This window comes from Schistocerca serialis, chromosome 3 (assembly GCF_023864345.2).
Source record: "Schistocerca serialis cubense isolate TAMUIC-IGC-003099 chromosome 3, iqSchSeri2.2, whole genome shotgun sequence".
Lineage (NCBI taxonomy): Eukaryota > Metazoa > Arthropoda > Insecta > Orthoptera > Acrididae > Schistocerca > Schistocerca serialis.
The window spans coordinates 363315043-363342519 of record NC_064640.1 but is presented as its reverse complement, the minus strand read 5'-3'; the positions used below and the strand labels follow the sequence as shown (position 1 = coordinate 363342519).

General features: G+C 37.5%; 1 protein-coding gene across 4 annotated transcripts in view; it reads right to left on the bottom strand.

The window, feature by feature from the left end:
• Positions 1 to 27477, bottom strand: part of LOC126470175 (ephrin type-B receptor 1-B) — a 360567-nt gene that overhangs the window by 128404 nt on the left and 204686 nt on the right. For all 4 annotated transcript variants that reach the window (XM_050097822.1, XM_050097821.1, XM_050097823.1 and 1 more), the window contains exons 3-6: positions 19533 to 19612; positions 17737 to 18022; positions 6164 to 6309; positions 5484 to 5718 (exon numbers count right to left, since the gene is read on the bottom strand). In XM_050097822.1, the coding sequence (XP_049953779.1) occupies positions 5484 to 5718; positions 6164 to 6309; positions 17737 to 18022; positions 19533 to 19612 (747 nt within the window). The remainder of the gene's footprint in view (positions 1 to 5483; positions 5719 to 6163; positions 6310 to 17736; positions 18023 to 19532; positions 19613 to 27477) is intronic.

Below are 27477 nucleotides of genomic sequence, written 5' to 3'. Positions count from 1 at the left end.
TTTCACAATTGTTATAAAGATTTTAAATCATTATCTTTCATAATCCAATGAAAATTAGTCTTGGAAATGTTTGAAGTTATCTTCAAGAAGAAGTATGCGGTTTACAAAATGATCCATTCATGCTATGCAGAACAGAAAAAGATGCAGCAATTTTTGAAGTCATGTCACTATGTTGGTACCTACAACTTGCCGACTTCATTCTTCAAATAAAATCTTTATTCAGATAAACATACATTTGTGAAAGTACATTTCCTTCAGCAAAGTACATTATATCTGCTCAGCATAATGCAGTTATCAATGAGTCATTGGAATATCATTTTGCTGCCACAAAAATTGAAATTGATACTGCAGAATTTGTCAAGATCAAGTTAAGAAATCAAAACATAAATATTTAAATATGTCTTTACTGTCAGTACAAGAGTTTGAGACAAATAATCAGATAAAAATCAAAATTTTAGTAGATTGCTTCCTCTGAAGTTCACATACATGGAATAGATTGGATCTACAATCCACAATGATTGATAGTCATCCCTGCAATTGGCCAGCATGTGGCTATGACTGTGGCAGGGCCACAATGGCACCACAAGGGTCAAGATGGAGCGGAAAGAATTCGACAGAAGGGAATGGTTCGTGGACCCATGCTTTGCCAGGCCAGCTGTAAATGGTTAACATGTAGAAAAAACTATCCCAAAAACAGAATGCCACTGTAGTATTTTTCATCCTTTTTTATCCATTGTATTAAAAAAGGCAATCACATTACACTCACTTCAATATTCATACCCCACACCACATAATATGTCTGGTTCTGTCTGGGGTTGCCATTTATTGCAGTGTATGTAATGTTCATTGTTACAGTTTCACTCAGTTGAGATGCATAGCTAGTGTTAGCTTCCCACAATGCAGGTAATAGCTGGTACTCCAAATGTTGTGAGCAAGATGTCTGGTATGCACACAGTGTTTCAAGTACACAGCAAAAATGGCTCGTAAGAGGGGGAAGTACCAAGTACTCATGTGGGATGGATGTTTGTTGCTACTGCTATTAACATAACCTTATTTACACAAATCTAATGCACACTTTTTTTTTTTACGATATGCAGTATTCAAAATTGGGGTACAGATAAGATTCAACAGCACATTACATTTGAATAAAAACTTGAATCCATCGTTCACTGGCAACGTCATTGCAACTTAAGTATTTTTCCCCACTTTACAATGCACTGTCGTAATTCTCAACTTCGGTACATTGATGGCTTACTTCTGCATAGTATGTTTGCATTAAGGTAGTCATGAAATGGAAGGCAAGCAGAGAAGAACTTTGTGTGATGCTACTTTCAAATGTAAGGAAATTCTTTATGCTGAAAAATATGGTAACAGGAGGGCTGGTCGAGAGTTCAATGTAGCCGAGAGTTGCGTCTGCTTACTAAAGAAATGGAAACTGGCATTATTTGATAGCTGTGGCTGGGTTGATTGTTTTATGAAACAGGTGGGCTTATCTCTACAATGCCGTACAACAGCATGCCAAAAGCTTCCATAGGATTCTGAGAAAAATCTTCAATAATTTCAGTAATATATCATCATGCTTTGGAAAGAGAAGAATTTTTCAAAAGACCAAACAGGCAACACTGTTGAGATGCCAGTTTGATCTAAAAGCACATAACTACATGATTGATGATAAGGGAACAAAAGAAATTACCATTAAAACATCAGGATGTGAAAAACAGTCCATTACTGTAAAGATGGCAATCACAGCAGATGGGAGCAAACTTCCTCCTTTCTTAAACTTCAAGTACAAAACAAACCCGAAGATCTCTGAAAATGAAAAGCTGTTCGCTGACGATGGCATTGTTTGAAATCAAGAGAAAGGCAGGACAATGAAACTTGACTGCTTGTCTGGCTCCAAAACATATGGGAACTCTGTCTTGTTGAGCTTTCAAAGCTACCATCAATGCTTTGTCTTTATGGATTTCGTGGTCAACTCACTAATGATGTAAAAACGAAGATCCATAGCCAAGTCAGTGACACTGTCACTATTCCTGGAGGAATGACTTCCGTGTTACAACCGCTGGATGTTAATATAAACAAAACTTTCACAGGTAACATTCAGGAAGAGTACGAAAAATGGTTTTGCGATCCAAACTGTGAACTGAGACCACGAAGCAAAATTAAGCTTGCTGTACTCCACATTATTGCACGCAGAGCTTCAGCTGCCTGTAAAAAAATTGAAGCACCAATGATCATAGACGCATTCAAGAAACACAGGATTTCAAATACTCTGTATGGCATGAAGGTGAAGTGCTTTGGAACGACATCAAGGACCATGGGGAAAGATGAAATGATTCTGTTTCCAAGGACACCAACAATGACGACATTAGTGAACAATGACGAGTAACACCTGTAATTTACGGTTGCATCTCATGCAGCTAATCAAGTTAGGCATTCTTTTTTAGTAACGACTGTGTCACTTAACAATGGGTCACTTAAAAACTATTGTTGTTTTATCGTTCATGTATACATCCATTGATATGTAAAATAGACTTAGCCTACCAGTGATGTGCCAAAAAACTCTTTTTTATGATTTTAATTTTAAAAATTGGAGTGAGCACTACATTCAATGGTGCATTAGATTCACATGAATACAGCATGTGCACAGTTATCAGCAGGAAAACTATATGGGAAAGCTCCTCAAAGTAATCTTCATCATTCTGTGTGTTCAAATAGTTTGACTGATATTGGTTAAAAGAAACACATGAATCACCTAGTAGTTGCAAAGATGTCTCACATTGGCCGAATGCCAATTAGTAAATGTGCCTTTGTGCACTTATGTTAGAACTGTACCAGTAATTTGGCCTTCAACTGATTTATTGGGTGTTGGAGCATATCGCTTTGTGCATCATGTGTCATCAGCTTGTTTGGAACGGCAATTATAATTAAGTTCAGAATCATTTCTGTGCTTTTGAAATCAGAAGTACATGTTATCCTAAGAACTGTAATATTATGTCTATGCCAAGCCAATATCTCTTTCAAAGTACTCAGCAGCTCAGAACATAATATCTTGAGAATATTGCAGGTGAGGTGGATAGCTAAAAGTACTGAAAGTAGACTGATAGGTCTGTGTAATGAGCTTTATGCAGTCCTCAAAGCTGCCTCCTGTGAACTACAATGTGATTTTCTGCCCAATACTTATCATCACATTTCCAAAAGATGGTAGGTATAGGGAAGAGCTATCAGTAGGTATGTAAATGTTATAACAACGCAAAAATTGATTTTACACTAGACAAATGTAAACTGAAAAAATCATTGGAACAGTAAAGAGCTTGGACATCCAAAATGGATTCTATATACACTGAAGAGCCAAAGAAACTGGTATACCTGCCTAATATTGTGTAGGGCCCCTGCGAGCACACAGAAGTGCTGCAACATGGTGTGGCATGGACTCTACTAATGACTGAAGTAGTGCAGGAGGTAACTGACACCATGAATCCTGCAGGGCTGTCCATAAACCCGTTAAGAGTACGAGGGGGTGGAAATCTCTTCTGAACAGCATGTTGCCAGCCATCCAAGATATGCTCAATAATGTTCATGTCTGGAGAGTTTGGTGGCCAGCAGAAGTGTTTAATCTCAGAAGTTTTTTCCTGGAGCCACTCTGCAGCAATTCTGGATGTGTGAGGTGTTGCATTGTAGTGCTGGAACTGCCCAAGTCTGTCGGAATGCACAATGGAAATGAATGGATGCAGGTGATCAGGCAGGATGCTTACATTCATGGCAGCCATCAGAGTTGTATCTAGACATATCAGGGGTCCCATATCACTCAAACTGCAAATGCCCCGCACCATTACTGAGTCTCCAACAGTCCCCTGCTGACATGCAGGATCCATGGATTCATGAGGTTGTCTCCATACCCATACACGTCCATCTGCTCGATACAATTTGAAATTAGACTCGTCCAACCAGGCAACATGTTTCCGGTCGACAACTGTCCTTTCCGGTCGACAACTGTCCAATACTGGTATTGACAGGTCCATGCAAAGCGTAAAGCTTTGTGTCGTGCAGTCACATCAAGGGAATACAAGTGGGCCTTCGGCTCTGAAATCCCATATCAATGATGTTTCATTGAATGGTTCACACACTGACACGCTGACGGTGCAGCATTGAAATCTACAGCAATTTGCAAATGGGTTGCACTCCCTCATGTTAAAAGATTCTCTTTAGTCGTCATTGGTCACGTTATTGCAGGATCTTTTTCCAGCTGCAGCGATGTCGGAGGTTTGATGTTTTATCGGATTCCTAATATTCATGGTACACTCGTGCGCCGACTTTAATATTACGTTCAAAATCACTTAAATCTTGATAACCTGCCATTGTAGCAGCAGTAAGCAATCTAACAACTGCACCAGACACTTGTTGTCTTATTTAGGCATTACCGATCGGAGTACTGTAGTCTGCCTGTTAACATATCTCTCTTTTTGAATACGCATGCCTATATCAGTTTCTTTGGTGCTTCAGTGAATAACAGATAAAGATAAAGAAAGATTGAATGTGTTCCTGTCTCGTGGGTCATGGTCTTTTGGCAGAAGAACAAAGCCGAACGAAGGTTTAGAGGTGGTTATGTTCTATAATAAAGGAGAAATAAAGAAAAAAGTGTTTTATCTTTTGTCAGTTAGCACAGCTTACATTACAATTTTCTACTGCTCTTGTTGGCTATGTCTGATTACTTTTCATCAAATCTGGTAGCATTCTCTCTGATTCTGGAGTTCTGTTATTTTTCTGCTCCACCAATGAACCATTACATTTTTGTTTATTTGAAATCTCTTATTATGTTATATGTGCCACAATTTTTGAACTGAGTAAGATCGTGCAGTGGTATTCACATGCTTCATCTCCAGGATTAGTATTTTCCATGTTTTTTACAAATCTCCAAACATGAATTTCAAAATGGTTCCCAAGAAAAAATGCCACGCACAACTTCTTTCCCTATACTTGTCCAATATGAGATTTTGCTCTGTCTCTAACGACCTCTTTGTCAATAGGATGCTACACTCTACAACAATTTTCCTTACTCAAAATTCTTGAATTATATTTTCACTTTAAACACAACATGATGTGTATAGTACATCCCGGTTCTATTTCATCATGATTTAAATTGTTATGTTTCTTCACTTATTACTACTATTAATTTGTTTTACATCATTATTCTTTTCTTTTTCTTCTTAGAATTGTCTCATGGTTACAGTGTTTCCATATCATCATTTCTACTAAACTAAAGGCACTAACATGACAATTATACTAGACAACATCAACAGGACATGCAGTTATTTTTCTTTTTCTGTACCAGTATAAACACTACATTTAAGTTCAGATACATAAAATAAAGGCCCGCATAATGAACATCTGGAACTAAAAGAGAAGGAACTGTTATTCATTTATCAGTTATAATGTCATGGTAAAAAAGAAAGCTGTAATTTACCATCTAAAAATGGACTTACGTGCACAGGACTGTTTCTCCACTTTTGCTTCAAATCCAGCTTTGCACTTGCATCCTCCAGAAGGCAAATACCACTTCCCATCACCTTTGCATAAATAGGTTGGCATATCAACTTCTTCAGAATTTTCAACACATTTCCCAGTAGCTCGTTCAATGAATGTCACCTCTTTCCCAGTGGGTGTTGTTGGAAAGTGAGCAAAATTCACAGTAACTTCTGGGCATGTCAGATAATACACCTACAATAAATTAAATACACAAGAAGTTATCCTCATACATCTTTCACAAATACGAAATTAAGAAACAACGTAGACAATGTAGCTGTGTGTGTGTGTGTGTGTGTGTGTGTGTGTGTGTGTGTGTGTGTGTATGTGTGTGTGATTCATATTGTGCACGCATGCACATGTGTTCTGTATTAGCTCTATGAAGAACATCATCCAAAATCTTTCCAATGTTTCCAGTCTAGTTTACGTGCCTATCAACTGTATGGTGAGTCGATACTTTTACTCCTTATATTACTTGTTTTCCACTGCAGATTTTCGATTATCATAAAGATATAACTACTACATACAGAAAATTGTTGGTAGATGCTGATTCTGAAACACTTACAATAAAACACTGAAGTCTGTTCTGTATCTACAAACTTTACAAATTTAATTTAAAAAAACATGCAAAGAAATTTACCTTTATTGCTAAAAGAGATATACAAGCGCCTTGATCTCGGAATGCAAAATACACTCCCTTCTTGGTAACAGGAATAGATTTGATTTCGGTGTTAATAATAACTTCACTGTTAGTGTTGAAACGTCCTTCACCAGCAGCAATGCGACCTGTAAAATATCCAATAGCATTTGATGTAAAACACATTGTTCATAGCCCCTACCCATCCCCAAAAAAGAGAAAGAGAGATAGAGAGAGAGAGAGAGACACGTGAAGTATTTTAAGCTTCACTGACAGCAGTGGCATTTGCATTTGTTACCAGAAGAATGACACACTCTGTCCAGCTGCACGTGTCACAACTATCATTCAGAGTAAACCTCTTTCATTGTAATGTCATAATTAATATCAAGACCCTAATGTCATCACTGTTTAGCACTCAACAATTTTAAACCCATCCAAATTTTACAATAAAATACTATAGATAACTACCATTTTGCATAATTTCTACTATGAAATAAGAATGAGATCCATTTAAACGAGCCACAAAAATGCAATCAAAAGCAATTAGGTAATAGGGTCAAATAATTAATATCAGTTTCAGTTCTATACACTGCCTCTCAAATAACTAAAATGTAAAAGTCTGGCATTTCCTTGACATCTTATTTTTTGTATTTAAAGCAATGTTCTATCACCTGTACTGGTGCATAAGCATATATCTTGGCATCATCCAAACACCTGATGTAATTGTGAACTTCAATGAGTTTTTATATTATATCCAATAAACTGCTCCCAACCACATACTCTACAGACAAATTCCAGACAAATGAAATGGTCCACATTTAAACCTGTAACAGTTCTTGTGGTAAATATGAGACTTAGTGGATAGAAAGTGGCTAGTGAAAGTTCTGAAACTCATTCTGTGTAAACTGAGCCAAGTATATTGCCATGACAACCAAAACAATTATAAAATGAAAAATCTTACAAGTAACCAAGTACCTGCGGAATTTTCAATACACAGCCAGGAGGAGGGTGGGGGGAGGGGGAAGAGGAGGAGGGAGGAGGCAACTGTCCCTAGTGAGATTTTTTTTTAGTTTATGAATATGAAAAAAGATCTGTAACCACAGTGTTCGTTTTATGACTTGAAATAGCTGGAAAACTACCAATAAAATGACCTGAAAAATATAAAATGGCATAAAAAATATATAAAGCGAGTTATAAAATGAACTAGAGTAATGAAAAACTTTATAGGAGGTTCGCTCTGAGATTACAACAAGAAAACAAATTTAACATCACTGTGTTTTTCTTTAATAAATCTCTCTTTTTGAAGATTGTACAAAAACTGTTGTGTAATCATCTCACAAGGAGAGGTCTCCAGCAGTGGGATCCCAGGTATCACACCTTGCAGCCATTCACCAAATTGGGCCCCCATTTGTGGGTAACTGATGAAAAAAATATTGGAATTTTGCATGATGCTCAATAACATTAAAAAACTTGCATTACAAAGACTGGTTGTATGGTGTAACGGATAGGGTCAGGGCTTCACATGCAAGAGGCTGTGGGTTCAAATCTAGTCAGGTGTATAAAACTTCTTTGTTTTTAAATCTTTATCAAAATGAGTTTGATAGTTATTTTTATTCAGTTAATTGGTTTACATGTATTTTTTATTTTTATTCCTTTATCACAAAATTTTAATCACAATGTGAACTTTTTCATTTCTTTCTTTTTTCTTTCTATCATTCTTTCTTCACTCGGAATTTTTGTGAATGTGAATTTAATTATATTTATCTATTACAATATTCAATTATTTGAAAATTATGATCTAAATAACAAAAGACAAGATAATCTATTTATACTGACTGTGCAATGGTGTGAAAAACATTTTTTATTACAAGATGTTCAATTCTTTTGCATGGTAATTGTCACAGAAACATTTAAAACATGGCCTAAATTCCTATTGCACTATGGGCAAAATAACACAGATGAAGTTTTACGTGAAGGAAGAGTTCATAAGTAAAACAAAATTCAAACAAAATGAGGAATAGATATAATGAATGCATTAACCTGGACGAAAAAATAGGATGATAAAATGAAAGAAATTATACTAAAATTAATATATAAAAATTAAATACACATGAAAAAAGATTTCAAGTGGAAAAAAGAATGTAGGAAGAAAAATGAGAACAAATGAAGAAGTCAATATTATGATTAAAATGATGTGACAAAGGAATGGAAATCAAATATTTAGTTTAAATGAATTAACTACATAAAAATGATGATCAAAGTCATTTTGATACAGATTTAAACTAATAAAAAATTAATGTACATGACAAGATTCAAACCCACAACCTCCTGCATGTGAAAATCTTGCCCTATCCATTACACCACACAACCAGTCCACATAATAAAAGTTTTTAACACTATTGAGCATCATGCAAAATTTTGAATTTTTTTTGTTTTTCATCAATTATTCACAAATGAAAGCCCACCAAGGTGAATGGCTGCAGTGTGTGATACCTGGGATCTTAACCTAGAGAATCGTATAGATGGTTTCAAAAAGTCAATCCCACCACTGGGGACCTCTCCTTGCCAGAGCTATTGCAGAGTATGACAGCCTGCAAGATTAGATTCTTGAAAGTGATGGAACGTCTGTTATCAAACAACATGTGCTTGTACTTAGAAAATCTTTGAATATTTTGTGAAACAACTAGAGTGTACACTATGATACATTACTTCAGTTTCAAAAATGCCTTTAAAAAATCGACACATGTATTCCACCAATTTGGTACAACCTAATAGCAAATATTGACATTTTTGTTTCAATACTCATACCTAGCACAAGTTAATAACAGCAAGTGACATGATAATGACGACATGCAGATGAACCATCAATTTATTTACAACATGTACAAATACACTCTTGAGCAACATTGTTATATCCTTCCTATAGGCACATGGATTGTTCATTCTTGCCAACATTAAAAGAACAAACTGATGTGTAATAAATGACCATTAAACACAAACATGTAAAGTAGTAAGTTTGATTACAGTATGGTATGGTACCTATTTGACAAAAATGCAAAATTATTCATAAGTTTACATTACTATAGCCAGAATTTTTGGTATTTTAATATTTGTGAACAATGCATAGCTCATAAAGAAATAAAGATTACATGTTCATGTCAGCAAACTCTGGGCACTATTAATAGGTTACAACACAATGAAATGAAGGCACAATTGACTAAGTGACAAAACAACTACACATTTATGCGGTCCCATAATGGGGATCTCCATGATGAGAGTTCTGTGTCAGAAATGTTACCTTCCTGAGGAACAAAACAGGCACCTTACAGTTCCATCATCACTAAGTGTGCATACCTCCATAAGCCTCAAATGGCTATTGGTGTAACTAAACAGTTGCATAACAAAACACTCTCGACATAAGTTTACTCCTACAAAATTCAAATAATGGTAAACAACTGTCTGATGCTAATTTAAAGTAGCATATTGTGTTATATTTCTTTTCATTTGCGGAAGGTGTGTTCATATGTACTATGTGGCCTCTAATGAGTACTTGTCAGTAGAAATAGGAAGTTGTCATCAATGCAGCTACTGCCATTCCATGTAATTTAACAGTAGATTACACTTATTGAGTAAGTGTTGTAAAACAGCCTTCATTTAATTAATTTTATAATCATTACTACAAATAAGCACCACATTTGAGCATGGACATCTCTATGAACTTCCACAAAACCCAGATGATCAATGCAGCACCTAAGTGTTGTCGGTTGTTAATGATGTTATCTCTCAATTTTTCCATAGTCAACAATGAGTTGAGCAGTGGTGTACGAATATAGTTTACTTAGAATTTTGTGCACTGTGAAGAGTAAGAGCATAGTTAATAGAATAAAAATTACTAATATTTTTAAGTTTTTTGTGTGTCATAAATGAAGAAAGACCAAAATGAAAGTCAAGGAATCAAAAAACATGCTACCTGCGATGAATATCACAAGAATAAGATGAGTCAATCTTAAATACCTCTTATTAAAAGTCCCAGTAATTGTACTGAGGGAGAATATGTGGATCTGGCCAGTACCTATGCTGGCTTCAAGTGCTTCAATGAAAAGGATAGTAGTCTCCGGGTCAGAATTTTTGATGACAGAGATTATGTTGGGAGGGGGGGGGGGGGGGGGGAGGACTGACAATTCACTAAAGTACACAATTTTTATGAATCCATGGGAACCTGACAAAAATTTCTGGGATGACACAGCTGGCATAAGAGAACATTTCGACTGGACTGGCTGTCATTATATCCATGGGTGGTTTATTCTAAAGCAGTTACAGTTGTGCTTTGTAAGTTATATGTGCTCTTCCGGTTACATACATCGTATAATGCAAGGCAGTCATCATGGTACATTTATATGCGACCCATTTAAAAAATTTTCACAAATCTGCAAAAATGCATATGAATTCAGAAAGGCATAATGAGTTGAAAAGTTAAGTAATTTTGTTAATGTTATGGGAAACAAATTAATAATGTAGAAGAACTTTGTCAATGATAAACTTGTAAATTAGTGCAATCTGTTCACAATAAGTTGAAAACAGTTATTTCTTGCATATAGTTTTGTACATTATGCGACTTGGCATAAGAGGGGAAATGAATTCAAATACTGGTTTTGCTTATTTATTGCTGTTTAAAGTACAGCCAAGTTAAGAAACACTGTGGAAAGATTTTGAAAGTGCCCCTAAAAATGCCATCTATATTTCTCATAGAATCTGAAATGATTCAGTTGATGCATGCTCTGAATACTATGAAATGATCTGATTAATGCCATCAATAATAGCAAATCATTTTCAATTATGATAGATGAAACAATGGCTACTGCAGCTTCACGTACATCCTTGTAAATGGCGTAAATCCAAGGGAGTCTTCCCTGACAATATTAGTTGCATAGTCAAAATAAAGTGCAGCAAGGGGCCGGCCGAAGTGGCCGTGCGGTTAAAGGCGCTGCAGTCTGGAACCGCGAGACCGCTACGGTCGCAGGTTCGAATCCTGCCTCGGGCATGGATGTTTGTGATGTCCTTAGGTTAGTTAGGTTTAACTAGTTCTAAGTTCTAGGGGACTAATGACCTCAGCAGTTGAGTCCCATAGTGCTCAGAGCCATTTGAACCATTTTTTTTGCAGCAAGGGAAAGTGCAAAATTTACTGGCTGTTGAGTTTTTTTCTAAGAGTGAATGATTCCTTCAATCCTAAGATCTGTTGAGGCATTTTAGTGTTGTATCTCACAAAAGTGGCTTCTTTTATCATTTATAAGCACAGTATATGGGAAATGGATGGAGGGATAAGAGTGAAAATGGTGAGAGTAGCCAGGTCCTGTCATTCCAGAAACTTCAGAATCAATTTGTGGGTCTATTTGCCATCATTTACCATCACGCATGATTGAATGAAACTAATTCAATAAATCTTTAATTGAGTAATTTTTATTTCAAAGAAACTATGGATGTTTCAATGATATACTATGTCATATAGTACTAGCAAAGATTATAAACTACTTAAAATTAAGAGATAGTTTAGATAATGAGGTTTGCCAGAAAGAGGAATGTAGCTAATCGTGGAGAGAAACAAATATCAGAACTTGAATTAATGACATCAGAAACTGCAAAGTGGCATCTTCTTGTTCTTCTTCATCATCATCATTACCTTCCTCTAGTTCACAGACGCTCAAAGTGTGCTCTGCGGAGTCTTGGGACTCTGAAAAGCCTCTGCGAGGACTCTACCAATATATTATCAACCTAAAGAACAAAGCACATCAAGGTTTGTCACACACTGAGAAAAATAACTCTTATAAATATCACACCAATGTTGGTTTTATAAAAGTTATTTTTGCTCTCAGTGTGTAGCAGCCAAAAATGAGGTGACAAGCAGCATAATAATGCTGCAATTACCAACTACAAACAAAACAATGTAGCTTGTATGAGTAGGCATGTGGCGACTCTATACTCATCACTGCACACGCACACAGCGACCATGCTGATGCTCTGTCTCACTGCACTCTGGCTCATCTACACATGCCGCAAACAATCCACTATGGTCTCTCCATCTCTCTCTCATCCGCAAACACCTTGAACCACCACAAAGGATTTTGTCACTTCGCTCCCTATGCTTCACCACCCGGGTCTATACAAACCCACAAAGTGCAGCACAGAGTACAGGTCCCACTTGAGCATACTTGATTCATGTTTGTCATTAACTACAGTTGCAACATTCAATATCTTGTCATGATATTGTTCCATTTTTGCCATTTTGCAAAATTAAATTGTTGATTTTAACCATTAGAATGGACGGCTGGCTTAAAGGTATTGTAACAAAATCTTGCACCAAAATTTCAAAGATGATTCGTTTGGAAGATACGAAATCAACATTAATGATTGCCAATCAAAAACATGAGATTCCAGAAGGTGATGTAACAATTTTAAGCTCCATGGTTTCAAGCAGTATTATATCTAATGACTCATTACAGGTGAAAAAAAGAAATTATGATGAATCTAACATCAATCTTGTATTTATCGAGTCTCACAGCTCATCTCTCTACTTCCGAATACTTCCACGTACCTGCTAAAATGTGCCGACATTTAGGAACTATAAACTCGAACTGAAAAGACAAGAACGGAGAATTTTTTACATGTAAGAGTGAACAACTATCAAAAGGTCAGAACACTATGAAGTATTCTTCCCAAACTGTGAATGGAAAAGTCATAGAGGCATTGTATTTGGTCAGCTGTTGCATTGCACAAGAAGGTGAAGTGAATAATGTCACTGAGAATGTGTGGCAGACATTAAAAAATGTATGCTTGATGAAAAATATACGAAGCATTTTTCCACACGACTACTTTTGAACGACTCTGTTTCGCACCATATTTATGATCTCGCAGGCTATATCAAACAAGAATTAGTTGGGTGCCTTCAACACAACAAATTCATGTTGCAAAAGGATGAGTTGACTGATGTTGGAATGGCCATCTTGCATATAATTGTACGATATCCAAACAAACATTCACCTGAAGAAGACTTGCTTATGTGCAGCCAACTAACACTACCAGAAAACAATTTTTTAACACAATTAACAATTTCTTTTTTAAATATACTACCTCAACTGAAGCAATTGTACTAATATTTGTACAGATGGAGCAAAGGCAATGATTGGTAAAATAGCAGCAGCAGGATCACTAATAAAAAGTAAAGCACAAAACTATAGTTGCAGCCATTGTCAAAACTACAGTTTCAGCATTTGCGATCAAGACAATGGCGACAGATCAAAACTATAGCTGTAAAAATAATCAACTACATTAAATCATATCCTCTTCAGTGCCAATTGTTTTCAATACTGTGTAAAGATTACAGAAGCAGATATAAGACACTACCACTCCACATGGTTATCTTGGGACATTCGAACTAAGAGTTCGATTACTACCTTGTTTGACTGACATTTCTTTTAACTTAAAAAACTGTTTGAACGATGTGACTTGATAATTCAGATTAGCTTTTTATGGCACATATATTTTCAAAAATTAATGAATTAAATCTATCTTTACAAGGAAAACAGACAACAGTTTTCAATACTAATAACAAAATAACTGGCTTTAAAAAAAGAATTTTTGATTGTTTGTGTTGGCAAGAGAGAAATAGACAGCCTTTTCAACAATGAATGTGTTTGTTGGTGAGACAGTAGAACTGACAAATGAATTATTCAAAGAATTGGTCCACTGTCTCTATGACATGCATACATCTTTTGAGACTTATTTTCCTGAAGAGCGGGATACAAAACTGAAAATGAATTCAATGGTTCGCAGTCCTTTTCTAGTGAACTTTCAGATGCCAGAAAATATGTCAAATGAGACCAATGAATCCATTTTAGAAATGATATCAGATTCAACATGGAATCATTATTCAAAAAACATGTTACTAGATGATTTTGGGTAGAGGGTTCATGATGAATATCCAGAACTTGTCACACAGGCTCTGACTGTTCTTCTCCCATTTACAACATAATTGCGTGAAACGAGATTCTCAGCATACACAGCTACAAAGGCAAAATACTGCAACAGACTGGATATCGAACCTGGCATGCATCTTCTACATCTACATTTACACTCCGCAAGCCACACAACGGTGTGTGGCAGAGGGCACTTTACGTGCCACTGTCATTACCTCCCTTTCCTGTTCTAGTCGTGTATGGTTCGCGGGAAGAACGACTGCCGGAAAGCCTCCGTGCGCGCTCTAATCTCTCTAATTTTACATTCGTGATCACCTCAGGGGGTATAAGTAGGGGGAAGCAATATATTCGATACCTCATCCAGAAACACACCCTCTCGAAACCTGGACAGCAAGCTACACCGCGATGCAGAGTGCCTCTCTTGCAGAGTCTGCCACTTGAGTTGGCTAAACATCTCTATAATGCTATCACGCTTACCAAATAACCCTGTGACGAAATGTGCCGCTCTTCTTTGGATCTTCTGTATCTCCTCTGTCAACCCGATCTGGTATGGATCCCACACTGATGAGCAATACTCAAGTATAGGTCGAACGAATGTTTTGTAAGCCACCTCCTTTGTTGATGGACTACATTTTCTAAGGACTCTCCCAATGAATCTCAACCTGGCACCCGCCTTACCAATAATTAATTTTATATGATCATTCCACTTCAAATCGTTCCATACGCATACTCCCAGATATTTTACAGAAGTAACTGCTACCAGTGTTTGTCCCGCTATTATTTAATCATATAATAAAGGATCCTTCTTGCTATATATTCGCAATACATTACATTTGTCTATGTTACGGGTCAGTTGCCACTCTCTGCACCAAGTGCCTATCTGCTGCAGATCTTCCTGCATTTCACTGAAATTTTCTAATGCTGCAACTTCTCTGTATACTATAGCATTATCTGCGAAAAACCACATGGAACTTCCAACACTATCTACTAGGTCATTTATATATATTGTGAAAAGTAATGTTCCCATAACACTCCCCTATGGCACGCCATAGGTTACTTTAATGTCTGTAGATGTCTCTCCATTGAGAACAACATGCTGTGTTCTGTTTGCTAAAAACTCAATCCAGCCACACCGCTGGCTCTTACTTTGTTTGTCAGGCGAGTGTGGAACTGTATCGAACGTCTTCCGGAAGTCAAGGAAAATGCCATCTACCTGGGAGCCTGTATCTAATATTTTCTGGGTCTCATGAACAAATAAAGCGAGTTGGGTCTCACACGATCGCTGTTTCTGGAATCCATGTTGATTCCTACAGAGTAGATTCTGGGTTTCCAGAAATGACATGATACGTGAACAAAAAACATGTTCTAAAATTCTACAACAGATCGATGTCAGATATATAGGCCTATAGTTTTACGCAGTTGCTCGACTACCCTTCTTGAAAACTGGAACTACCTGTGCTCTTTTCCAATCATTTGGAACCTTCCGTTCCTCTAGAGACTTCCAGTACACAGCTGTTAGAAGGGGGGCAAGTTCTATTGCGTACTCTGTGTAGAATCGAATTGGTATCCCGTCAGGTCCAGTGGACTTTCCTCTGTTGAGTGATTTCAGTTGCTTTTCTATTCCTTGGACACTTATTTCGATGTCAGCCATTTTTTCATTCGTGCGAGGATTTAGAGAAGGAACTGCAGTGCGGTCTTCCTCTGTCCAACAGCTTTGGAAAAAAGTGTTTAGTATTTTAGCTTTACGCGTGTCATCCTCTGTTTCAATGCCATTACCATCCCAGAGTGTCTGGATATGCTGTTTCGATCCACTTACTGATTTAACATAAGACCAGAACTTCCTAGGATTTTCTGTCAAGTCGGTACATAGAATTTTACTTTCGAATTCACTGAACGCTTTACGCATACCCCTCCTTATGCTAACTTTGACATCATTTAGCTTCTGTTTGTCTGAGACGTTTTGGCTGCGTTTAAATTTGCAGTGAAGCTCTCTTTGCTTTCGCAGTAGTTTCCTAACTTTGTTGTTGAACCACGGTGGGTTTTTCCCGCCCCTCACAGTTTTACTCGGCACACACCTGTCTAAAATGCATTTTACGATTGCCTTGAACTTTTTCCATAAACACTCAACATTGTCAGTGTCGGAACAGAAATTTTCGTTTTGATCTGTTAGGTAGTCTGAAATCTGCCTCCCACTACTCTCGAAAAGTTCGGATCTGTTTGTTATCAGTAGGTCTAAGCTGTTATCTCCACGAGTCGGTTCTCTGTTTAGTTGCTCGAGGTAATTTTCGGATAGTGCACTCACTATAATGTCACTCGATGCTCTGTCCCTACCACCCGTCCTAAACATCTGAGTGTCCCAGTCTATATCTCGTAAATTGAAATCTTCACTTAAGACTGTAACATGCTGAGGAAATTTATGTGAAATGTATTCCACATTTTCTTCAACACTCTTCGATCAAGTCAGACATTAAACAGTTGGTCAAAAATAAAAAACAACTTCATACCTCCCATTAAATGGAAACAATTTTATTAGTTTACAATGGAATCAATACAGTGTTATTTTTTGTATTGTATCATTGTGTGTTATTTTGTATATTGCTACAGAAGGAAGTAGTGTATAATGTATCTATTTTGTAACATTTTCATTAAATAATTATAATTAAACAATGAACATAAAACCTAGTTTTACTTATTCTAGGGCTCTGTAAAATTTTTGGCAATATGAAAGTGTTCTGTCACCAAACAAGTTTGAGAACCGCTGCTCTAGTTTATCATCATTTGCACTACCTTAAGCGATGAATATTGTCTAGTGGAAGTATTTGAATATTCAATACCTTACACCCTCTTCACAAAAGTCATGTTCATTAGCCTAAGGAAAAGATTGAAAATGTGATCTAAAATAACACTTTGCATATTGTCTGTGAGTCTTTTAAGTGCCCTGAATGAAAACAAACAGTCAAAAGTTATAAATAATATTGTGGTATTATAAACATAAATCCCTAAGGAAAAGAAAAGAGGAAAAAAATAAAATATTTCCTTTATCTCACATAATACCAGTGACCTAGTAACCTCACGAGAAATCCATAGTATACTTTTAAAGAAGGCCAGATATAAACCTGAAATTGTACTGTTTGGAAGAAGTGTTACCATAAAATGCTGACAATACATCCTTTTAGGTTTCACGTTACACTGTTAGTAACAAACTATTTAACTGATAATAAAAAGGGAAAAAACAATGCTGATAATATATAGCTAAGATCAAAATGTATCTACAACATATACAGTTACATAGTGTAACTTTTATATGAAACAAAAGTAAACAGTCAAAACCAAAGAGCTACTGAAAAAAATTCAACATTCACTATTCTTACCTAACCTTTTTTCACATGAACAGGAGTGTGTATAAAATGTTATCTGTAAACAATTCCCCCCCCCCCTCCCCATCCTCTCTCTCTCTCTCTCTCTCTCTCTCTCTCTCTCTCTCTCTCTCTCTGTGTGTGTGTGTGTGTGTGTGTGTGTGTGTGTGTGTGTGTGTCTCAAGTTTTCTACTTTTTCTTCTCCAAAGAAGTAAATAATGGCAATCATAGAAGAATATTGTGCACTTACCAATAAGTTTATAGCTTTCTGGTTCCCAAGGCGGAGGTTCCTTCGTTGCAGCATCAAACTCATAATATAGCAGGCTAAATGTTTCTTTACAAGATAGAGCATTGCCAGGGAACAATGAACAATCTCTAATTGTAAACTTGATCTCAATGTACATTCGGTTGGCTATTCCTCTCTCCACAAATGGCGTCCATAACCAATTATTAACATTATTGTAGGCCACATCACAAACAACATACGATCTCCAATTTATCCCTTTTTCGAAGTCTGTGAAGCTTTCTTCAACCCACTGAAAGCAAATTAACAACACTAGTTCTATAATATATATTGGTGCATTCACATTCATACATTTAAATAACCAATACTCTGTGTCTTGAAAGGCATTAGGGACTTTCATATTTCCATAGCTACGGTCAAAGAAAAGACAAACAAAATGTGCATTTGAGCAAAACAACAATAAGCAATTAACACTTTTCCAAAAGAATTCAGTACAAAACATGTTTACAAGCTACAGTCAGGCACATTTCATTTATATGAAAAGCGCTCAGCTTACTCAGAAGCAGATGACATTAGTGTTTGCCCAAAGGAGAGAAGCAAACAAGGGTTTTTTAAAAAAATGTACTGTAGCCATGGTAGCCTCTAATCATAGTAATTATGTCAAAATGCAATACAAGTCTAGTACACGATGACAAGCAGCAGTTACCACAATCCAAGTAGAAGCTACCACATAATTGATTTAGCTTCATATCATTAGTTTCCTCCCATACTTTTGATGGAACACATCAATGCTGGTCGTTTTAGACGACTCCTCCTGCACACCTCAGCAAGCAGTCATTCACTTGAATCGTAATCTACCATTTAAAAAATGGTTCATGTTCTCTCCAGCATCTTCAATTTACCACAAGAATTTTTGAGTCATTACACATATTTAACAACAGAACTCTTAGCAGAGTAAGTGGGCTGAAAACAGAACCCTGATGCACAAATAATGCTTTCCCATTTTCTGTTTTGTGACAGGTGATAAGTCATACTGGTGTGTATCTAAGTTGATACAATCAAAATCCCTTTGCTAAACCAATAATATTGGCCACTCTTTATAACATCTTACTAAGCCACTTCTGTCATAAACACAGCAAACAGTAAGGAGTGGTCTTACAAGATGACTAATTGCTTAAATGTTAATGGCATTCTGTCAGTAAATTATGTTTACTGACATGAGTGACAACACCTTTGTACGAATCTATAATTTCAGAGCAAGAATGAAATTTTCGAGCCTCTAAATAAGCTAGTAGTTAAAATTTTCATGAGGTTTGTATTCTAAAGTAGTAGCTGACTGCCATGGAGCTGATGGTCTCATCTCTGTAAAGCCAAGTTACCAGATATGGCATCAGTGGTGATTATTTCATTACTAGTTAAGACAATGATACATGTGTGCCTAGGGCTTTGTAAGGAATGTGTGCCTAGGGCTTTGTAAGGAATACAGTTCCAAAAGCCTTCAACAATGGACTTTGAACTATGCATTGTGAATGTGTAATTTAATTTTACATGCCATCATAAACCTGTGACCTTGATTGACCAATGTACACAAATATATGAATCATCTCAAGTTATGAAAGTTTCATTTTCCCATGCACATTGCCATTACGGACTCTGTACCACCACCCTCGCATGCAGCCCAAGGGCACCTCTTAGTACACTTGTGTGTCCTCATAATAAATCATTCAATACCACATAAAAATGAAAGTCAAAATACTTATCCCTCACTACTAAACTATATCAACATACAGTCATAAACATACCCCAGGTGTGACTGCCTGTGGTCCATATGGATACCTTGTCCACTCTAATGTTTCTTCCCGTGTTGTATCCAGCAGAACAACTGAAACAATAAGACAGTGGAACATTGATTAAACATGTTTCAATGAAGAGTGAACTGACAGCAGTGGTGTGGACAACAATTCTATCCAACTTATCTAGCATTTTCCATGTTGAATTGATTATGCCACGGTTTATTTATAGACCCCACATTTGCAGTAAACTCTGGCAGAAAATCACTAATGATACAAAAAAGACAATATTTTCAATGAAACATGCACTCCATTGATTGGTACAAAACAGCAATCAATTTGACAAAAATAAGGATTTTCATGTAGAATCTGATTAGGATTGCAAGATTTGTTCCATGCCATTCACATTTGTGACAACCAATTATACTTATCTATAATCTTTCTATCATTTGTTAACGGCATTAATTTTGCTAAATGAGGCAACACTACTGATCAAGTTATATAAAAAGGTGTCCTCTCCCATTCAAGTTCATGCCAATCAGCCAAAATTTCATGGAGGAGCAACTACTTACGAATTGCAAAGGTTATGCTTTATATCTTCTTACATTATGTGTCACTTGAGATATCATTATTGATTATACATTCTTTGTGCATATGATATTTTATTTCTTGTTCATATGCACCTTATGTCTGAGAGAAACTGACAGGTGATCAATTTTATTTGTGGAATAGTTTTGTTTTATTTTGTTTTTAAAAGTAACCATTTATGTGTATTCCCTTCAAATGGGTAAACTGGAATAATATGTTGTCAAAACAATTTTTGATGTGGGCAGTTTATAACCAGTGGCAATTCATCCACAGTTAGCAATAAAGATTTGAAAGTAACTTGCTCCTTCATTTTCAACAGTCGAAAAATGGGCACCAAAATTCAGTGTGGTCCATACCTCCATTGAAGATGATTCATTAAAAGTATGTAACAAACCTGCACCTACAGAAGAATACATTGTGAAAGTGCATTTTTCGGTATTGAATGATTGGTGACTATAGTCAAACAAAATAGCTCACACCTTAAAGACATTAGAGGAGGCAGTAGGATAATTTTATATGAAAATGCGTAAAACCTAAAGCAGTTACCAGCAGGACATTTGGAGCAGCTGCAGAACTTAATTCAGGCAATGCCTTTAGTTTAGTTTATTACATATAGAAGTGCACAACAACCAGTTTTTATCATATTTGGTACTTATAAATTATTTGCTTGTCTATTTTTTATCAAGATTTGAATGCTATGTATGAGCATGTCTAAATGGCTAGTCCCAGATTTCTAACAAACAGTTTCAGTGCACTGCTTCCATCTAATGATGAGATTGAGCCAGCAGGTCTTGCCTCCTATGCTTGAGTTGTGGCCTCTCCTTCCTCAAGAGCAGCAACAGAGAGAAAAGAAGAGGTTGCTAGATGCAGGTAGCTTGAAAATTATGCACTGGAAGCTTCTCTTAAAAAAATAGCATCGGGGGAGGGGGGTGAAAGATCCAGTGTGCACTCAGTGGTTACCATGTGAATAATCGTCCAAATTTGGAAAATCCCATCCTTTGAGCAATTGAAGGCAGGGGTAGCGTCAAGGACAGACTGCTTCTCACATTGACACCAGTAATGTCTGTTGTCAGGGATCTAATACCATTCTTGCTCCTTTCTGGATAACTGGCAGAACTGATGAAGGCAGCTGGGCTCCCTCATGAATTTTCAGCACAGTTATTCAGAGGACTGATCATGGAACCATGGGCCGAATTTTTACAATTGCATAGTGGTTTTAAAGTTTCTATAGAAAAACAAACTTAATTCACATTTATAAAAGGCTCTCTCTCATCGCACAGTGCCGCAGAATACCACACCATATACTGGCAGTGGAATGGATTTTGAGGCAGTCTTCTCGGGGTGTAATTTCTGTTCCTCTCCCACTGGGATACGTGCAGTTTTGAAGCTTTTCGATCAAGTTTTATTAACTGACGAGAAAAAGAGACGTCGCCGGGTTACACGAGAGAGTGCATTTGGAGATAATCATGATAGCAATCCTTGAGCTTGAAAAGAAACAAAAGAAATTTGTTCTCCTGCATGTACGGCTTCATAGCATCAGTCAAAAAGTTTTTGTATAAGGTGGTTATAAATTTTCCAAATTTTGATGACGTAATGACGACAGTCCTACATTTTGTCCCATATTCATCCACCAAACTTTTCTTTTACCTTACCTTTTTTATATCTTTTAAGAAAATATTAAAAGCTACAATATACTGAGCATTATTTCGATTTATTTGCAGTGTAAGTAATGCAAAAATTGAAAATAAAAAGTTTCCGCACAGGGACTCGACTCCCACGACCCTCGGATTACTGATCTGTACTCCTGCTGCCTGGAAACTACGTTACCTGACATAAAAGGCTCATGTCTTGCCTGACCCGCTCCGAAAATGATATTTTTCCTAAATGCTTGGCCATTTGAAGCCCCTACTTATGTCACTTTCATTTCTGGCCAAGTCCTGCGTATACCATAAATTTGGACACAATCTGCTGACGAGTACGCTAGTGCGACCCATCTTAGAGTACTTCTCCAGCGATTGGAGAACTAATCAAATATACTTAACATGGAACAAAGAAGTCGAAACCTGTACCCAACATGCTCAGGCAACTTCATGAGAAAGTATACGGTACACGCTGTTCTCACGAAACCCTGTTGGGTATACGTAGAGAACTGGAATTCGAGGACTAAAAGTACTATACCTCCATCGTACATCTAGCGCAGGAGTCACGAGAGCAGGATAAAAGAGATTAGGGAACATTAAAGTCAAATAAATAATCAGTTCAAGTTTGAACCATTTAAAAAATAACTTAACTGATTTCCTGAAACGATTTGTTACTGTGGGTGATACGTGCGTCCACCACTTCACGCCAGACATAAACTGAAGTCAAATTCAAACAGTAGGTGGAAGCCGGGGGAAAAAAGGACTGACGGTATTTTCCGTGAGGCAAACGTCCTTCTTTTCTAATTAATTGTATCGCAAAAAGTAAAGCAATAACTACGGTGGGCCATTTGCACGAAAAAAAGAGATAAGAAGAAATCAAGAGTACGAAATGAAAACAAATCTTTCATCGTGACAATAAAGGTATAGGGTGTCCAGCGCGAAAGCAGTAAGAATGTGATACTACAGTTTCGAAACAGTTCGAAAAGCGACTAGCAAATGGCGCTGTAATCGCATTATGTATTGCCTCTTAATAGTTCGCCGCAGCTCAGAGTGATCAGCTCCACTGTTGAAACGTGAAAAATGGTTAGCGTACATGGAAAATGTTGGAATAATGTACTGCACTGAACAACTTATTTTTCTGGCACTGGAATACCACAGGTTGTAACACAGTCCTATGGCAACAAGGCAGTTTTCAAACACGATTTAAAGTGCCAAAAGGACCTGATGCGGAAACCATTCACAAGCTCTTCCAAGGGACAGACAGGCGTGGCTGACGATCTAGCGGGGAATGTTGGGCCCAGGCAAACTGTAGTTACTCCTGAAAATATCGGAATGGTTTCTGGAATTATTCAGCAAAATCCAAGGAAATCCGTCCGAAGAACTGCAGCGAAGACTGGTTTGAAGCGTTCGAGCGTCCAGAAAATATTGCCTACGCACGTTTCCATTCAAAATCCAAAGCCACCACAGTATAACTGTACGAGCTATGTGACAAAGGAGCGACTTTGCAAACCAGATTCTCACAATGATTGAAAATTATGGATTTGGTATTGGCTGCACCTGGTTCACAGATGAAGCACACCAACATCTGAACAGAGTCATGGGGTAAAAAAAAAGCGATTCTAGAGTTCCGAAAATCTCCCTCTGTGTGAAGTGAAACCAATTTATCTTCACAAACTTAATGTTTGGGCTGCGGAATGCAGTAGAGGCACTATTAGCCCACGTTTCATGCGATAAACCATCACCATAAAAGAATAAAAAAAAAACGTTAAGTTGCACTGCAATTTTGGAACAATTTCGCCTCACAGCTAGCACTGGAGAATCGACAGGGACAAACAGTGGTTCTTACAAATGGACAGACCACATACCACCGAACAGGCGTTTCGCTTGTTGATGAATACTTCCGGACATGAGTGACTGCGTTGGATTATCGTAAATTTACTAGCGCACGGATGAACTGGCGTCACCCGGTCATACTCCTTGTGACTACTTTTTGTGGGCACAGTGAAAGACACTGTCTGCCGGGACCATCCCACCATGCTGGACAAGCTTGAACCGATGATCTGTCTGACATCTGACTCCCTTACAGTTGAGACCTTACAGGTTGTGACAGTTAATTTCAATGTTCATTTGTGCCACCTTCGTACTGGGAATGGCGGACATTTCGAAAAGACTGTGGTGTGACTGCAAAGACGGCTTGCAGATGACGAGTTTAATTATGCTCGCTGTTGCTGTACGAATAGCACAGCCATCTGTTAACAGCTTTTCGAGGTATTTAGAAACCATCTGTACAATCATGCAAAAATTTTTTGCAGCTTTCACATACACCTTCGCTGGACACACTGTACCTAAGGCAATGGGAAAACAGATCTGAAATATGAATTTTTTGGGACATAAATCGTATTAAACAGATTTGGCACCCCTCTAACTTGTACTTATTCCCATATCTAAAGAAACTTGAGGTTGGAAATTGTCTAAAGTGAAATGAAAAGGTTATGACAGGTATACATGGATATTTTACAGACCTTCCAGGATAGATTCCTCTCAATGCAAAAACGTTGTACAAAAGTCGCACAGTTTCATTCCATTCAAAACGAATTACAAAAAACCGCGAACATTTTTGCACTTGATAACAGCGCTCTTCCTCACGAGTTTCGATCGATCCTTATAGACGGGCCAAGGTCAAATAAGAATTAATCTAACTTGCCAAAAGTTTACAACCGTCTACCAGATCAACTCATAAAGGGGAGCTATCTTGTCCTCAGCGATTTGAATCATGTTGACAGGGAGTGTAGAGCATGGCTAGGACTTCAACTTACGCAAAGAGGAAGGCGCAAGTCTCAGCCGTTTTGAGAAAATCGAGTTAGAAAGTTTTAAGATTGCGTATGTATACACTACTGTGTGGTCGCTAACAAGAAGCTCATAGCCAGGTGCTGCCGGCACGGTAGCTCAGTGTGTTCGGTCAGAGGGCTAGCTGCCCTCTGTAATTAAAAAGAAACTGAGTGGATGGATCAACGATGAACTTGAAGGGGACCAATTGCAATGAATAATAATGCATAAAATGAGATTTAAAAAAGTGATTAAGTGCTTAGTTTCATAAGCGCTAGGTCTCTGGATCGAATCTCACTGCTGTTGCTGATTTTTTTTTATTACTCTCACGTAACTCTAACAGATTTATTACGACTGTCCAAATTATCAGTATTTAATGATTCATTTATTATTTGTATAATATTCGTCCTGAAAAATAGGAAAATAAAATAGGAGTATTTTTGTAAGGACACTGGAAATGAAAAGGATACACGATCATTTTGAATCAAATCAGTATAGTCTTTTTATGACATTGTTGTACCCATGTTTGTGACACGTATGGAGCACTGCACGAATCAGGATGTTACCGATCGTTGAAAAATGTTAAACAATAATTATTGTGGAATACAGCACACGTAACGAACGCAGAGTTTTTTCCAATGTTTCTACTGCAAAACAAACTTGGTTTACATTCATTAACGGTTCTCGGCCATCACACACTTTCACGGCGTACCAAGAATATCACCGAATATAGGGACAGGCAACTGATGGTTTACGATTGATTGAATTTTTATGCAATCTTCTCTTGAAGCTATCTCTCTATTGTGTTCGGTGATGTACGAGCAATTTTTTAGTCGTTTTATAATCTTTTTCTCCTGCGTGTAAAAATAAACGTCGCAGAGTTGCACCAACAGAGTACATTTTGGAGGAATTACTTTTAATACTGCACGTTGGCAGCCTCTCTCTATCTTGAAAAATTTCGTCGTACAAAACCGGATTCGTTTGCCCTCCCCATGAATCGAGGATCAAAAGAAATTGTTCTTCTCTCACGTATAGCTTCAAGACGCCAATTAGAAATTTCCTGTATAGTACTATTATGAGATTGCCGGACTTTGAAGGTTATCATAACGTTTTTGTATCTGTGTACCTACTCATGAGCAGCTTTCTGCACCCTTGATGCAAATGAGCCAGTGGTCTCTTGTAAGCAAACGAAATGGTTGGTAGTAATTTTCCAGATAAGGTGCAGCATATTGTGGATTGCACGAATCTGTCAACTTGTATATAGCGTTTCGCTGCAGAAGAACCATCTCTGTTCCGCGATCGGCGAGAGTTTTGTCATAAGTTAATTGATATTTGCACCCTAGAACAAACATTACAAATTAGCATCATATGGTCTATAAAAATAGTATTGCAGTTGATGTAAATGAATCAGGTACTTCTACGTGTAATACCCGTTTGATTAGTGTTAATAATAAAGTCCTTGTCGTATTTTGGTATGAAGGCTCGAGTCTGCATTCGGAAATTTGCTGCAGCATCAAGGACTTGTTGCAGTGAAGCGCTTCCCTTCTCAGATACAAATCTGATCTTTTTCTCCGACGTTTTTGTTTGAAAAGCACGATCCACAAGTCAGAAGCTTGAAAATTTAAATCAGGAAATTGGTTAGCAGCAGCAAGAGCCGATTGCTGCTGGCTTCTCGTTTTCACCTACTAATTACATTCTCGAGCTTCTATGAAACGATCACTGGTCCACAAATGTTCTGTCTTGTTCCACAGAACATCTTTTCGAACCTTTCTTGCCTTTGAGGTGTGAAGCTCTCATTCTACGAAGAGTAGCCAAACTCCATCCTGGACGCTCTCTCGCTAGAACGGCGGCCCTAATCTCGTAATATTGCGGAATGTAGTCGCTGACCATTTTCGACTGCTTCGCTTAGGCCTCGTAATCGTCTGATGAAGATGAAGCGCCACCTCCAGTTTCTTCAAACACACCCTACGTCGATGCCTTGATGGGCAATTAATTCGTCTTGTACCACGACTTGTTTCTCCGCTAGCATTTCGAAACTTCTACTTCTCCAATTTCCATGTGTTCTTGTGTTATTACAGCGGAAGGTTTCGAAGCGATGAGATTGTTTGCAGAACAAGCTGTTTATTGTGCACAAATGTCGTCTTTAATCATACTTCTGAAACTTCACTCTAAAGCGATTAGACTTCACAATGAGGTTCACGTTCTCTTGCTCTCGAAGTACCAGGCACACTAATACATTTACTCGTAACATCAGACATCTTGGAGCGTTGACATGTAACTATCTCGGGGGCTAACATACGAATCAAGTACTCTTTGTGTTTGTGATCGCTGTTCCTTTTCTCTTTCCACGAACCGAAAGTTGTGCTGCTGTTTCTGGTGGGTCAAAACTTGTTGAAGTCTTACTGGGAAAATGAGTTCATACGGTGAGTCGTACCATACCTGTACGTAACCGGGAAAATGGGATCTTGGTGGGTTGAAACGTACCTGCAAGAATACGGCTATAATGGTAAACCACTTTCAAAATTTTAAGAAAAACCCGAATTTTCAAGGTGAAGTTTATGTGAACAATAAATGATTCCTTAGATACTGATAATTTGCACAACATCTGTTATAAGAAGTACGCGGAAACAAAGAAAGAACACTATCGGCAGCAAGATTCAGTTCAGTGTCTTTCATCTTATGAAACCAAGCGCTTACTAAGTCGGCTACAGACTCCTTAACTGCTAGTTGCCACACAGAAGTACATATACATGCGTAAAACCTTCAGATCCGATTTTCTCGAAAACGGCTGACAGTTTCGCCTTGCTTTTTACATATGTTAAAGTTCTGCCCATGTTCTACACACCTTATCAATACGAACCAAATCGGTGAGGGCAAATATACATACGGTATCCTTGTCTGAC